Consider the following 14,652-nt stretch of genomic DNA (forward strand, 5'->3'; position numbering starts at 1 on the left):
CATCCTAAATTAAATGGGCGTCCACAGGCACAGCGTTTCAGGACACTTACTGGTGCTTCCCCCTCCTGTTGGAAGCCAGAGTCATGTGCTTTTCAAAATGCATACTAATTGCGACTTATTCATGAAATCAGCCGCTTCAGGAGAATGCTTGGGCAGTGTAATGGCCTGAAAATTTTATGATTATTATGACGATATCTTGCACTGGTAACCAACAGGTAGTTGTAATGGAATACCTTTTAGTTGAACTGAACCAAAACTAAAATAGTGAAACAGACATCCTTGAACATCCTTGAATGCTGCTTGTTCTCTGGTCACTTTCCTGTACAGTCATGGTCAAACAAACTATTTTTGACAACTAGCCACAAAAGGATTTGTGTCAGAGAAGAAGTAATATATGACCCGCCCTTCTTTTTATGCCTATTTAAGCCATTGATTTGTAAGTGCAGCTGGTTCGAGCCAACTTCTTTAAGTAACGGATTTTATCATTCATTATGCTACATCACTAACAGCAAGCATCCTCCACATGCGGCTCACATGCTGTTGTGAAATATGATTTGCTGGTGGTGGTAACATCCCGATAAAGAAAGTCCCCAGCACAGACAAGAACAAAAAGAGAAAAACAGAGAGCAGCAAGACAGAGGAAGCTACTGTGTACATTGACAGATGAGAGATGTGTGGCAACAAGTTTGAGAGAACATGTAGGCAAATAGTAAAGTAGAATTCAAATGGAAGAAAAATATTATCAACTTGAAATAGGGTCACACATTCTTTTAAATACTTTTAACATGCTTTACTACTATACTTTCAAAACGCTCTAGTATACCAATCATAACTTAAACACGTGACCAGAAGCCGGCTTTTTCGGCTGGGTCACATCAACACAACATCTAAACGAGTTTAGTTTCCTTTATCGACAACTGCGCTCAGAGGGAGGCAGATGTTTAACAGAGTTGAAGGACCAAATGGTGGCGCAGCTGTTTGATACGAGCCACAGCAAAGCCAAAACCGTTACTGAAGTTTGATAAGATCCACGTTTTACATAAAAACACAAGATGGAAACCTTAACAATGTTATTGCATTTCTTACATTAAACACCAACTGTCAGCGAGCAAAGGGGAGTTAAAGTAAGGGGAGGTTGAGTAAAACTAGTCTCGCGTGCTCCTGCTAACAAGCCTTAACGGTTGTCTTCAGGAAAAACCAACACTCGACACACGCTTTTCGAGTGACAGACATCGACTATAAGTACGTATTATTTCGCTGTGTTTTTCTTGCAGCGTCATTGTTGCTTACCTTTCGTTATCTGTGCAAAAGTTTCACCTATCTTGTGCTCAAACTCATCCTCGGACTGTTAACAGGTGTTTCGGTTTAACGTGTGGACATGTTAATTGGCGACTTTCAGCTGAATGAGTCTGTGGTTGTCGTAGCGACAGCAGCTGTTGAAAACAGGACGATAGTACGTAGCTGCCCTCGCAAATGCCACTTTGTGTAGTTTTTACAGTACAATGTCAAAATATAGTCTGCTTACCCGACTCGTCTTTGGAGACTTGATTGTGGAAACGTGTCATGTATTTACACTCCGTTTGGACGCCGCTTGATTTGTACGGAAAAACAGGAAGTGAAGAATGTGCTTTTCCTGTGAATGTCTTTTTCTAATAAACCTTTTAAATAAACCAATTAGTCTTTGGACTCTCGTTTGAGCGAACAAGTGAAGGAAAACATTTAACAGGTAAATAAAAACAGATACATTAAAAATAAAACATGATACGGGAGTCGAACTCACAAATTTGTAAGAAAATGCAAGACAGTCAGATGACAACTGTTCTGCGCCACTATCGCTACCGCCAAAATGCATCAGTGCAAGATTAAATCAATCATAGCAGCCTATAGGTAGCCAGTCAAAGGCAGCCAGATTAACTTGTGACCACACTCGCACGAGAGAACATTTTGATATTGCAAATTTGTGTTGGTTTCCAACAGAAATAACTGTCTGTTTAACACAGATTATTTTCACATAAATGGGTTTGTTTCTGATTATATTTCTCTTCATGTTAGAAGCGTTACGGCTATGACATGAGATATATATATATATATATATATACATATATATATATATACACACACACACACACACACACACACACACACACACACACACACACAGATATACACACACACACACACATACACACATACATACAGACACATGTTTGTATGTATGTGTGTGTGTGTGTGTGTGTGTATGTATGCATGTATGTGTGTATGTGTGTATGTATGCAGCTGGACAGTTTATAACTTTATTAATGCAAAAATAGCTAAATTCAATTCCTCTATATTAATAAAAATACTGTGATGAAATTCGGTAAGCTTGATGAACCAGATGAAAAAGAAGGCTCAGGAGACTCCGATGTCTTTAGTTGAAGAGTTTATATACTTGATCAAGGAGAAGTGACAGAAACAATATACTTGGAGGAGCAGTTTAAAGTCAATTCTAACAGACCTTTCCTCATGCTCGGTATTTAACCCCGTGGACGATGTGGTATCTAATATCTACCATACAAGGGCCTCACTGGAGCCAATAGTCCCAATCTTAAATACATTATAAGCAGTCTTACTTATAGTTAAATAAGACAGACAGCCTCAAATGGGCAGAGACACAGGAACAAGTGTTAGGAGGAGTAATCTGGGTATGGAGCCAAAACAACAGATAACTCGAAGGCCAACTTGCAGATGGTGCATATCTTCTATAGGGTCACCCTGAACCTTGGGAATACTATCTCCTTGCACCTGACCTCTGAGTCTGTTAGGCCTGTGGAAACAGAATTTATGGCTTTAATTCTGTATTTGTTAACATCTTAAATACTTATGGTTTTCTTCACAATATGTTCCACCTTTCTACTTTTAGAAACTCTACTACTAGAGCTGACTCTAGTCAGAAGGGTTTTCTACAACTTGCTGTGATGATCTCTCTCCACTGCGCAGTGAATAAAACTCATCTGAACCAGCCACTGAATCGGACCTGAAGATTATTAATTTCTTCTACAGGCCTAAGCGGATGCTTGAACCAATATCTTCTTACAATATCTTCTAAGACCTGAATAAGACAAATTCTACCACAAATACAATATCCAGATAATACTTACCAGCAGCTCCGGTCAGAGCCATCACTGGGCACAGAAGTGCATACACAGTCAGCATCTTCATGCTGCTGCTGCTGATAACCTACATAAAGAGACTGCTCAGGCATACACACAACTGCTCTTATGGTCTTACTGTGCGCACGCACACACACACACACACATCTGAAATAAATATTACTATAAAATAGAAAAAGCAATATAATCTAATGTAATGAGATTTGAATTATTTGTCCCAGTGAGTATTAACATCTGACATTGATTTGAGGACACTGGGTCACCTGACATGGAAGCTACTGGAAAAAAAACAACATACAATTTTACATGAAAATATTACAAAAGAGGTCCCCCTTTTTTTTTGCAAAAATTGTAAAACTACAACTGAGTGATTTTGACATGATTTAAGAACGATTTAAAGCTTGTTCAAGCGGGGACCTCAAAAATGTCCCCTGTTCGCCAGAAGGTCCCCTGTTGGTGAATGTGTAACAATGCCAAAGACCAGTGTTAGATAGATTCGCAAGTACAAGTTCATTAACCGAATTCTGAGAAATTTGAGGTCACAATAAAAATGACTAAGTGAAAATTGCGATATAGATACGATTACTGATGCAAACATTTTCCAACTTCTGCTTCTTTGGTTTCACAGTTTGCCATCAGTGGAGAAATGTATAAAAATCACATCATTAAAAGTGGTTAATTTTCACTCATGATTTTAACAAAATAGGTTGAAAAACAAGAAGTCTTCTATGTACATTTGATTACTTTTATAGCCACTCGGACATATTTATTAGTTTAAGCACATAAATTATCTGATAGTTAACAATGTATTTATAAAAGTGTTTGTTTGAGAATAGCAGGTGGTCCTTATCCTGTAACAGTTCAGATAGTGAACTGAGCTTGAACTTATAGTACACAACACAAGAATGTTTTTTTTATATTTTATTTTTTGAAAAGGGGGGGGGGGGGATTAAAATATAGTCATTTCGTTTCGAAATATGGTCCGAAATTAGTAGGGTAGCGAAATATTCAGGTTTTTATTTGTTCAACAGTTCAACAGAAATAGAATAAAGAAAGCTGTACAGAAGTAAAACATGTGACCTTTGTTTAAACAAATGGAACCAACACATCTTGTGAAAATTGCAACCTTTCACTTCACAGGATTTGTAAATTCATAAAGGAAACTGTCAGATTGTCAAATACCTTGTCTTTCACACTACATGTTATCCGACTTATTTTTTAAACATAATATGGTTTTCTTTTATATACTTTAAATTGTGCAAAAATAGCAGATGTTATAACATTACAATTTCATTAAGCAGACCCTTTTGACCTAATCGACATACATCAGATGGCATTTCAGATTAATTTTCCAAAAGAAATTAAAACTAACATATAATAATAGTTGTAATGAAGCTCTCCAAAATTAGAAACAGTAAGAAAACATCTTCACAGTTGCTAAGTCAAAATATTTTCATTGGGTTTGTCCAACAGTTAAGAAAACATGGTTCATCTCTTTTTCCAGTGGCTAATAAAGTGGTTCATAACACTTACCTGAACACTTCACTAGTGCAAGATTATATTCAGGGCTTCGTACATACAATTTGAATAAAACAATGAAAAGCTTCCAGGATTATTATTATCCCTCAAAAAGGTGCTACATGTTAGATCAGAATTAGCTAATTTAATTCTGTGAAGATTATTATGTAAAAGAGACCCAGGTGATGAAAATTCACAACTGTGCGCACTAGAAACCACAATAAAGTATTACTTACCACCATAAGTGTTACTATGACCACTTTTTCCAAAAGCCCCCTTGCTTCTTGTTCCTTCATCTTTCCATGGAAATAATACGTTTTAGATTCCACACAATTTACATTTCATACGTTTTGAGTCTACACAAATCTATCCAAAAAAGCCATACCCATCTGCATCTAAATTGACTTTCTTTCTATTTTGTATTTTTGCATATCCTTTTTTATTACTGTTCCAACAAACTTTGACTAATTGTCACCAATTTTGACAAAGATGGCATAGTTACGTCTAAGTGTTTGGATATTCCTTACAGCTTTGTTGTTGGTACAGCAGGTTCTCAAAGATCATTAAAATGTTACGGGCATGGATTATACAACCAAACAAAAAAACCTATCACTTTCAAAAATAGCTTTGTGCTATTGAAACCACATTTGGTGGACACAGGTAGATAAGATGTTTGAGCAACTGTGACAAATTTGGTGCCATTTAACCAGCAGTTGGCACAGTTGTAAACACTATCTAGCTTTGCAGGATGGAATCTCTTTCTGCCTGTTGTTATGTGTGAATAACTGTTCTTGGTATATGTCAGAAACCGTTCATTTGATAGACTGCTGGCTTGGCAGGTGGATTTCTGAAGACACAAGGGAGTGCAGTGTAAACTTTTGGGCAAATTGGCCAGATCGTTATGCTATCACAACAAACTACATTTTGGGAATGCAACTTTTGGACTTCAAGTCTTGGAATCTATTACACATTAACCTGCCAACAATCTTCCTTTGATAACACCGCCTTCATATGACATCATATTAAAAGAAATTGTAGTAATTCATTATAGCTGAGTAAAAGACGTCACGAAGAACCTTTTTAAAAGTATAAACTCCGACATTTTATGCTGAAACTCAGTTCCTGTCTGTTCTGTTCCAGAACACAAGTGGTGCAACAAAATGCTGCAACTGTAAAGCAGAGCAAGGCACCATAACTGTGGGAGTAAAAATCATTTTCTTTTTCACATTTTAAACAAAAATAAATCTTAAAATTCAGCTGAAGTCGTCGAAATCACTCTGATAGGGAGCCTTGTCAACTTTGTGTTGAACTTGATGATTTCTGTTGAAGCTTTTGATAATGTTTCTAAAAAAAGAGGTAAGAGAACACAAACCATGTGAGTCCAAGTGTGTGCTGTAGTTTGTTTTAATTTTGTGTGTGTGTTTGTATATACCTGCAGGTTGTTGATGTGTTTCTGGCTGCTGCAGTGGAGCTCCCTGGCAGTCTCATCCGGGTTAAAAATAGAGCAAAGACTACAGAAAAATCCCGGCACCATAAAATCTGTAGAAAGATACGGTGAAAGTTCAACAGTGGGAAAATGTGACCAACTATTTGCATCCCATGTTGTTTTAAAATTAAGTTTTAGCGTGACTCACTGAGGGAGTTGTCGGGTTGACTTGCTGGCAGTTTGACGTCGGCAGGTACAGACGGAGACTGAGAGCGAGATCGCTTTGCTTCAGGTCCAACAGACTCCTTCCTCCGTTTACTCACAACTAAAAAACAGAGGGAAAGAATTATCAATCAATTATTTTAAACTTGGCAATCATACTTTGATGCTTGAAAATAGCTGTTTTGCTTTGGTGCAAGAAAAGCAGACATTATTTAATCATTTCCTTATCATTTGAGTCATAAGAAAAAAACAGATCCGGCTTCTCTGATTTAAGAATATGCAGCTTTTCTTTGTTTTTTTATGATGGAAAAATGTAATTAGGGGATTGAGAAATAAAAAAAAAATGTGATCTAATTTTTCACGTTTGACTAAACAAACTGTTAAATAATGGCATCTTTCTTTAAAGCCCTCAATGTAAAATAAATACGTTTCGACAATTTCATCCACTTTGGAGAGAATTTTAGGACAGATGTAGTTTTATTGGTCCAAAATCCTCGCCAACACTCTGTACCTTTAATGTCCGCCCTGCTTCTTCCTGTTTTGTTCTCCGGCTGCTGCTCTTGCCCAGCAAGGGCAGCATCAATGTCAACTGGGCTCGCTGCTTCCACCTCTGCAATCTCCGGGATCTCCGGCTTAGACTGACTTTTGTCCAATAAGGAGGCTTCACGTGGAGTAGGAGGCACTTCAACAGTTGATTCTTTTTCTTTCTCTTCTTGTGAACTCACATTCTTCCCCCTGGTAGATTTTCTTACTGTTGTAAAAGACAGCGGTTAAATGAACAACGATGAAAAGTGCAAAGTGCAAAGACGAAAAAAAAAGCACTTTTGTTTCTCTGAGAGTGTAGAGATAAGATTTTTGGTGTGTTTGTGTGTTACCAGGGGTCTGTCTAACTTTCTTCCTGGGACGTCCTCTAGTCCTGGGTTTTGAAGCTTCTCTTGTCTCCTCGTCTTTCACCTCGTCTAATATCACAAAGTTCATACTTGCCTCTAAAACAAGACAAATCAATAAAAAACTATCTTCAGATTGAGATTATCAAGAAACTGTGTTACAGCTAAAATGACAACGTTATAAACACCAGAAGAGTCTGCTGAATGTAGTCATGTATTTTTCATGTCTGTACGCCAGAAATGTGAAAAGGGGAGCGGATTTTAAAAAAGTGCTAAAAAAAAGGTATTTTCTTTGGTCAGAACTCCTCTTGCTTTCAAGCTTTCTATGACAAAAAGTGTAAATCCTTCTGCTTTAATCACCCAGCTCTTAAGACCAGCACAAGTGTAGGTCAGATTTGATTTCTTACTTGTATATGTGGAATGAAAATGTGGGCATCAGGGCAAATTTTAGAGAAGCTTTCCAAGATATTTTAAAGCTCCCCACTCACTCTAAATCTGTATATTCAGTGTAATGAACACTAAGTAAGACACTTTGAACGGCTGAAATTTGCCGGTATTTTGAAATGCAATTATGTAAAAAGTATGAATGATATGAAAAAGTTAAACAAATCATCAGACAAACAAATTACTTTGAACACTTTCCTGGACAACCGTGAGTATTATGGAGATTAGGAGAGGTATGACTGTGAAAAGTCACAGTGGTAAGGTCCTGAATGAGCTAATGAGATTTTGAAGTTTCAATTAAGTTTCTATGTTGAAAAATTGTTCAAGTGGTTAAGTGGCAAAAAACGTTTGAAAATATTTTTAAATAATAATTTTTATCCTTGCAGCATTCAAACCAATAATGAGGGCTCGGGTATCATTTACACACAAAGTTTACAGAAAACTTTAACACTTCATGTGTGCTCACTTCATAAGTTCTTAAATGAAATGAGTAAAACGTTATTCTTTGGGAAAACTGGAATCATAACTGTATTCATATTTTAAGATGCATTGTCAGAATAACAGTTACCTGTGTCGTCATCATGTTTGCGTTTTCCAGATCTTAAAGTTTTCTTAGCTTGTCCCGTATCAGGCTTGTCTTCGTCATCATAACCAACTTCATCTAAAGTCACCAAACTCTAAAAAGTAGACACAAGAGATATTTTCGAGTCAGCGTTTCCATTTTTAAAAAATGTTTTCCACTGTAATTGACCTATGAACCTGCATGTGTTGAATTTCAAACCGTTACCTCTTGGTTCAGGTCGTCCACTGATTCATCCTCCTGGCTAAGAGGAGGGGTCTCCAGTTTGCTTTGCTCGGCCTTTCCGTCCGGCTCTTCTTCTACAAACTCATCCAGAGTGACGAGTTCTTGCACCTCTCCCTCTGTTACCTCTTCTTCCCACTGTTGTCTCTCTGCCTCATCTGCCCCTACCGTGTCCAGAGTCACCAGCTCCACCTTCTCATCTTCCCTCACCCTTTTCTTCCCCCTTCTAGTCCCTCCTCCATCACCTTCTCCTCTGCTGCTGCTGGTCCGGCTTCTTCGCTCCCTCTCCTCCCTCTCCCTGGTCCTCCTTGTTTCCCTTTTATTAGCGAACTGCTTCTCCTTGGCAGCGGATTGACGCTTCCTCAGTTCTTCCTTATCAGCTGTGTCGTCGGGGTAATCCTCCTCCTCATCACTTACTTCGTCCAGGTTCACCAGAGTGCTTGCACCGTGTTTTTTCTCAGGTGATTTCTGTTTGTTCTCTCTTTCAAGTATGACTGTATCGCTTGTGGATATGATTGGTGATGTTTCCTCTTTAACAATGTCAGTTGGGGGTGTCCTTTCCTTCTCACCTGTACTACAACCTTCTATAATAGATGGAGGATCATTTACCTCCTCATCATCATCAACTTTCTGATGAAGCCCTTCCTCAACCAATTTTTCAAAAGCTTCGGAAACTGTCGTACCACATTTTTGTTTGTCTCCTTTTTCAATTTCTTTCCAAGGAGATTCATCTTTTGTCTTTCGTTTTTCCTTTATTTTTCTATTGGACTTGTCTGTAGCTGTCTGCTCTTCTTGAACTGGATCATCTTCCAGAGAATCTATGATGTGAAACAAGGGTTCTTCCTCCTCCTCCTCCTCCTTTTTGGTTGTTCCTGCAAGAGATGTCCTTTTCTGAGGCTTGTCAATGCTTTCAGAAATATTCTCTGCTCTTGAACCCCCAGCCTCGTCTGAGGGGGGCTGATCATCAACTTTGTCATCCTCCACAGAATCAACAATCTGATATGTCGTCTCTTCTTCATCAGCCACCTTTTCAGATCCGTCTTTGTCAACCCTCTTAGATGTTGTGCTGCCTTTTATAGTTGTTTTAACATGCTTCTTTGGTCTTCCTCTTTTTCTTTTTCCTGTTGTCGCGGGCGGCACATCCTCAACAACTTCATCCTCAACAGAGTCGAGTATTTCATAGGTAGCATCCTCCTCACTTACCTCTACAGCATTGGCACTCTTCCTCGTTGGTGTGCTCTCTTTTGGAGGAGCTTTCTCCTCTTTCTTTGGTGTTTTCTCCCTGCTTTGTGACTCTCTGGCAGGAGTTTGTCTCCTTCTTGTTGGCGTGTCCTCTTTTACGGTTTTCTCACTCAACGCATCCTTCATTGTGTTTCCCCTTCTTCCTCTGGTAGATCTTCTTGTGACGGTTGGTTCATCATTGGCTGTTTCGTTCTCCACAGAGTCTATAATCTTAAATGTAACCTCTTCAGGTTTTTCAGATGCTTCTGTGAGATTTATGTTGACTCTGTCCTCTTTCTTTCCTCTTGTGCTTCTTCTTCTACCAGACCATTCTCTGGTGGCAGCATCTTCAACTGGTTCCTCTCCAACAGAATCTACTATCTCAAACATTATCTCCTCTGTGACTTCTTTGTCTGCAATGATATCCACCTTTGTCCGTGTCTCATATTTTTTAACTGTCCTATCTTGTTTCTTGGGCGATTTCTCTTTCTCTTCACTCACAGATACTTTGCTTTTGGGGCCGCTTCTCCTTGAAGGTCTATCACATTTACTAGCAGTGGCCTCCCCTTTCTTGGTCCTTATTCTACCCTTGTCAGTCTCTGACTCTGTCTCAGTTGTTGTTGGCTGATCTTCCAGAGAATCGATTACCTGGTATGCGTCTTCCTCTTCCTCTATGGGTCTATTGTCTTCTTTAGATATCTGTGCACTGGAAGTTTCAGGTTTTTGGCTGACATCTTCTGTTTCAGTCTGATCATCTATTGAATCCAATATCTCAAAGGCTTCTTGTTCAGTACCATCACTGTCGTGGTTCTTGATGTCACCTTCTTCATTTACATCTTGGCTCTTAAGATTTTCTGCATCTTTGGAGGCTTCGCAAGATTCCGCTGAAAGCATTTTGTCTTTGACGACCTTCCTGTTTTGTTTTGTTTTCTTCTCGTCTCCCTTGCTCCTGGGAGCTTGTTTGCTACTCGTGTCCACTTCAGAATTATCTTCATTATTTGTCTGTTGTTCATTTCCTACTCCATCTTTAATTAAAGGTGTATCTTCAGATTGTTTAAATATTGGTAATGCATCTTCCTCAGACCGCTGCTTTCCTGGGGAACTGTCCACTTGGACCACGCAACTGCTCTCTGGACCTGTAGCTGCTTGATCTTTGGTAACACTGTCCAGCACCTGGAGAGAATCTTCCATAAACATATCACTGGGCTCCTCATGGCAGGCTTTGTCTTCCTCTTCCACACTGTCCAAGACCTGGCCTCCTACAGGTCCAGTAATCTGGGTTTCACAGCTTCCTTTTTGTCCCCCGTTTTCCATCTGCTCATCTGTTTGATCGTTGGATGAATTGAGGCAACTACCACAGTCAATCTCCACCTCTACATGTTTGTCATCTTCTTTCCCCTCCTCTGTGCTTTTCTCCCGGTCTTTGAGTGTTTTGACATTTGAATCACTGTCCAGACTCTGGGCCTGGCTTGACTCTGATCCACATCCCTGTTGAGGTGGATGCATCTTTTCTGTTTCTATTTTTGTCTCTGACTCATCAGATTTTGCAGCCGGGCCCTCTGCCGACACATCGTGATCAGACTTTGCCACTGCACTGTTCGTGTCTCTTGCTTCATCTCCAAGCTGCTCTGGACAAGTCTTTACTGAGGCTGCCACAGTTTCTGCAGTATTCTTTTCCCTTTCATGCACAGGGGAGGACGAGCGGTTTCTACCAGCGGATGCATCTAATGATTTGGCTGGAGATTTTGTTCTACTCTGTTGTCTTTTATGACCAAGGGAGGAAGGAGAATCAGTCGACACTGGAGGAGAAGAGGAGGCCTTACCGGCACAGGAAGAGGATGAAGGTTTGGGAGGGGAATTAGTGTGTTTAGATGATTTTTTCAACTCAGAGCTTGAGTAAGAAGATCTTGAGTCTTTAGTTGACCTAGATGATGAGGCTGAGCTCTTATAGTCCTTTGATGACCTTGTTGAGGTCCGATTGCGAGCAGAAAAAACATGTGAGCTCTGCCTCTCTCTTCTCTCTCTTGAGGAGTGCTTGGATGAAGAGGAGCGATAATAATCAGGGCTTGTGACTTCCACGTCATCACCGACTTCATCAACAGTGATAAAGCAATCTTCGTTGAAATTTTGGTCATCAAAAAGATAGGCCTCTGATGTGACGTTGTCATCTGTAAAATTATCCTGACCCTGGACAAAGAAACAATCAATCACTGAAACACTGAATGAAGTCGCTTATTCATAACACAGTTAAGTATTTGTATGGGACTATTTTCCACAGTGTATTAGTTCTTATTTGTTGCTCTTCTAAGTATTTAAAGAGTTACAGAAAATGCTGCAAAGTGATAGGACAAAAATGTTTTTTTACTAGTTTTCTATCTTCAATTTGGAAAAAGATTTTCAGAAAACAATGTTAGGCACATGTATTTGTACTTTCCAAATATCCACTGAAATTAATTGTAGCACAAGCCTCTAAAAGGAAGTTTTGGCACAAAATATAATTTCTCTAAATATAAGTGTTGGATGAGATATAAAGCCAGGCCTCACCTCCTTCTCCTCACTCTGAGCCCTGCTTTCTTGAACAAGTCTTTGTTGGCCAACGGTCACTTTGATGGCCTTGAGCACATTCTTGTCAATCTCAGGAGATTCGTTTTCGACACTGCTGGTGTCCAGGTCAAGGTTTATTGTAACCTCAGCAGAATCTTGCAGGCGTTGTTTCAGGCTCTTCAAGCTAAAATGTAGAACATGAGTATTTGCTAAAGACAGCAGTGTTGTTCAGACAGAATGGGTGAATACATTGGAATACATTGGAAATAGGAAACACCAGTGTTGCTAAGTTATTTGTTCAGTTATCTCTTGGTTTTTGACCAATATAGTTCAGCTAGTTCAAAGTTTCATATAAAAACATCTTTTCCTGAAAACCTTCAAATATTCTGGATGAGTTGCCCTAAACTTGTGAATGCAAACAAATCAACCTACTAGCTAACCCTTGCTATCACATAAAAATCCCATCATCACAACAAAGGTCATGGTTTTCCATGGTCTCTCGCAACAAAAAAAAAAAAAGAAATGTCTCTCACGTAACCTGAAAAAATTCAATTACCCAGTGATATATACTTACGGCTCAACTTTTTGGACTTTCCTCCTGAAGAGAGAAAAATGAGGAAATGCTCAGTTAAGGTGTGGGGATGGGTGATGAGAGAAATAAAGAAATAAACACAGAGATGAGTTATTCTAAAACCAATTACAACCCCATTTCATACCCTGAACTTTTAATAAGACATGCATACCAAGCTGGGTCCTCTGTAAAAGAGTTGGAGGACAAATCATTGCATTTCTCTACCACCTGCATTACACTGTTGGAGTCGGTCATCTCGATGCATATCTGTGGTAGAACGGCAGTCGTGGACAACGAGTGAGAAGACAGAGGGAGGGGAGATGAAAGTGACAAGCAACAAACATTAAAATCCCAATATTTGAGTAAGAGGAGTTTCCAGTGGCTTTAAATAAAGTTAATTAAACAAAATACATTTTCTAGGAACATCATGACTCTCAAAACTTAAATTTGAGAAGTGCAAGTTTGTGTCTTACCCTGTTGGCGAGTGGCAGAACGCTGACGAACATTGTGATGGATGTCACCACTTCTATGACAAATGCGATGACGTCCACAGACGCCTCAGAGATCTCCACGATCAGCAACCGCTCCTCCAGAGAGTTTGGATCAGGAACTCCCTGAAGAGAAAGAAACGGTTGGTGTTCAGGATAAGAGATCCAAAGGTCGATGCTTTCACCTGATACATTAATTACAGAAGAGATTCATGACTCACAGCGTTGCTCCACTTCATCAGGCTTTTGTACATCATCTCCTGCGGAAAGATTCAGACTGTTACGGAGACTGTCGAGACACACACTAAAGCATTTTTAACATTTTGCTCAGTCTTCAAACAACAATACTCGTACATCTATATATATTCATTCCTTTAGACAGAAGCCACTGTTTCATGTCTACTGCAGAAGTTTTCTATCTCATCGCAAGCCTGACAAATCGTTCCAGGCCACAGTGTGGATACACAGTGTTCATACCTCAGTGGATTCAGGATACATGTGTTGCAAGACAAAGTGGACACTGATCATGTCTCCTCTGAGAGAAACCCGCTTTTTGATGTGATCTTTGACAAAATTGCAGCACGTAATCCAATCAGCAAAGAACACGAAGGCCTGCAAAATAATGTAATGATTTATAAAAATGGGATTCTAATAATATTCGTGCCTGTAATAGTCTACTGTAGTTTACTTCTTACCCTCCTCTGTAGTGGTAAGACTGTCACGTTGTAGTACAGGGAGTGAAGGTTCTTTTTGGGGAAGTACGGCCACACCAGCTTTGCCACCTCCTCCTGCTTGTAGTTTCCTTCAGGCAGACCGGTCAGCATGATTGTAGGGCACATCGAACCTCGATTACTGGCCTTCTACAAAGTACAACATTCAAATCCCAAGGTTTAATTTATTTGTTATTACTAATTGCATTTGTAACCTATTTCTTATGGTACAGTTTGCACACAGACGTTCTTCATTTGTAATGGAATGTATTGAAGAAGAAGAATTATTATTTAAATCCCGAACTCATAGTGCCAAAATATAACCAAAGTTATCTCAAGACACTTTACAAAAAGGGCAGGTCTAGACCGTACTCTATTTTATTATATAATTTAGAGACTAAACTTAAACTTCCTTTATTAAAAAAAAAACCTTTCTCTTTGCATTCATTTTAATTGCATGTGTTCTATTAAGTTATTATATCTGGTTATTTAATTTTTTTAACCTTTTTGTAAAGCACTTTGTCACTTTAAAAGTGCCTCAAAAACAAAAATAGGAGCATGAAACTGGGGTGAAGTTAAGGTGAGAATCCAGCTTACCTCAATGTCATCCATGCCCTTGACAGTCTGGTACTCTAGGAGGTAAAAGCGAGCAATGACACACCTTACT

General features: G+C 39.1%; 1 protein-coding gene across 1 annotated transcript; it reads right to left on the reverse strand.

Annotated features, from left to right (window-relative positions):
* Window positions 1–4,140: 4,140 nt before the first annotated feature.
* Window positions 4,141–14,617, reverse strand: LOC138600617 (microtubule-associated protein futsch-like). Its single transcript, XM_069672072.1, has 15 exons — window positions 14,583–14,617; window positions 13,971–14,135; window positions 13,753–13,887; window positions 13,497–13,535; window positions 13,261–13,401; window positions 12,960–13,054; window positions 12,791–12,814; window positions 12,217–12,400; window positions 8,437–11,859; window positions 8,218–8,326; window positions 7,194–7,304; window positions 6,830–7,069; window positions 6,305–6,421; window positions 6,103–6,209; window positions 4,141–6,014 (listed from the first exon to the last, which is right to left on the reverse strand). The coding sequence occupies exons 1-15, from the start codon at window positions 14,595–14,597 to the stop codon at window positions 5,964–5,966; spliced, it is 4,956 nt and encodes a 1,651-aa protein (XP_069528173.1). The 5' UTR covers window positions 14,598–14,617; the 3' UTR covers window positions 4,141–5,963.
* Between the last annotated feature and the right edge of the window lie 35 nt (window positions 14,618–14,652).

The sequence above is a fragment of the Semicossyphus pulcher genome, unplaced genomic scaffold (assembly GCF_022749685.1).
Source record: "Semicossyphus pulcher isolate SPU_LCO1_2020_fin unplaced genomic scaffold, fSemPul1.0.p SCAF_21, whole genome shotgun sequence".
NCBI lineage: Eukaryota > Metazoa > Chordata > Actinopteri > Labriformes > Labridae > Semicossyphus > Semicossyphus pulcher.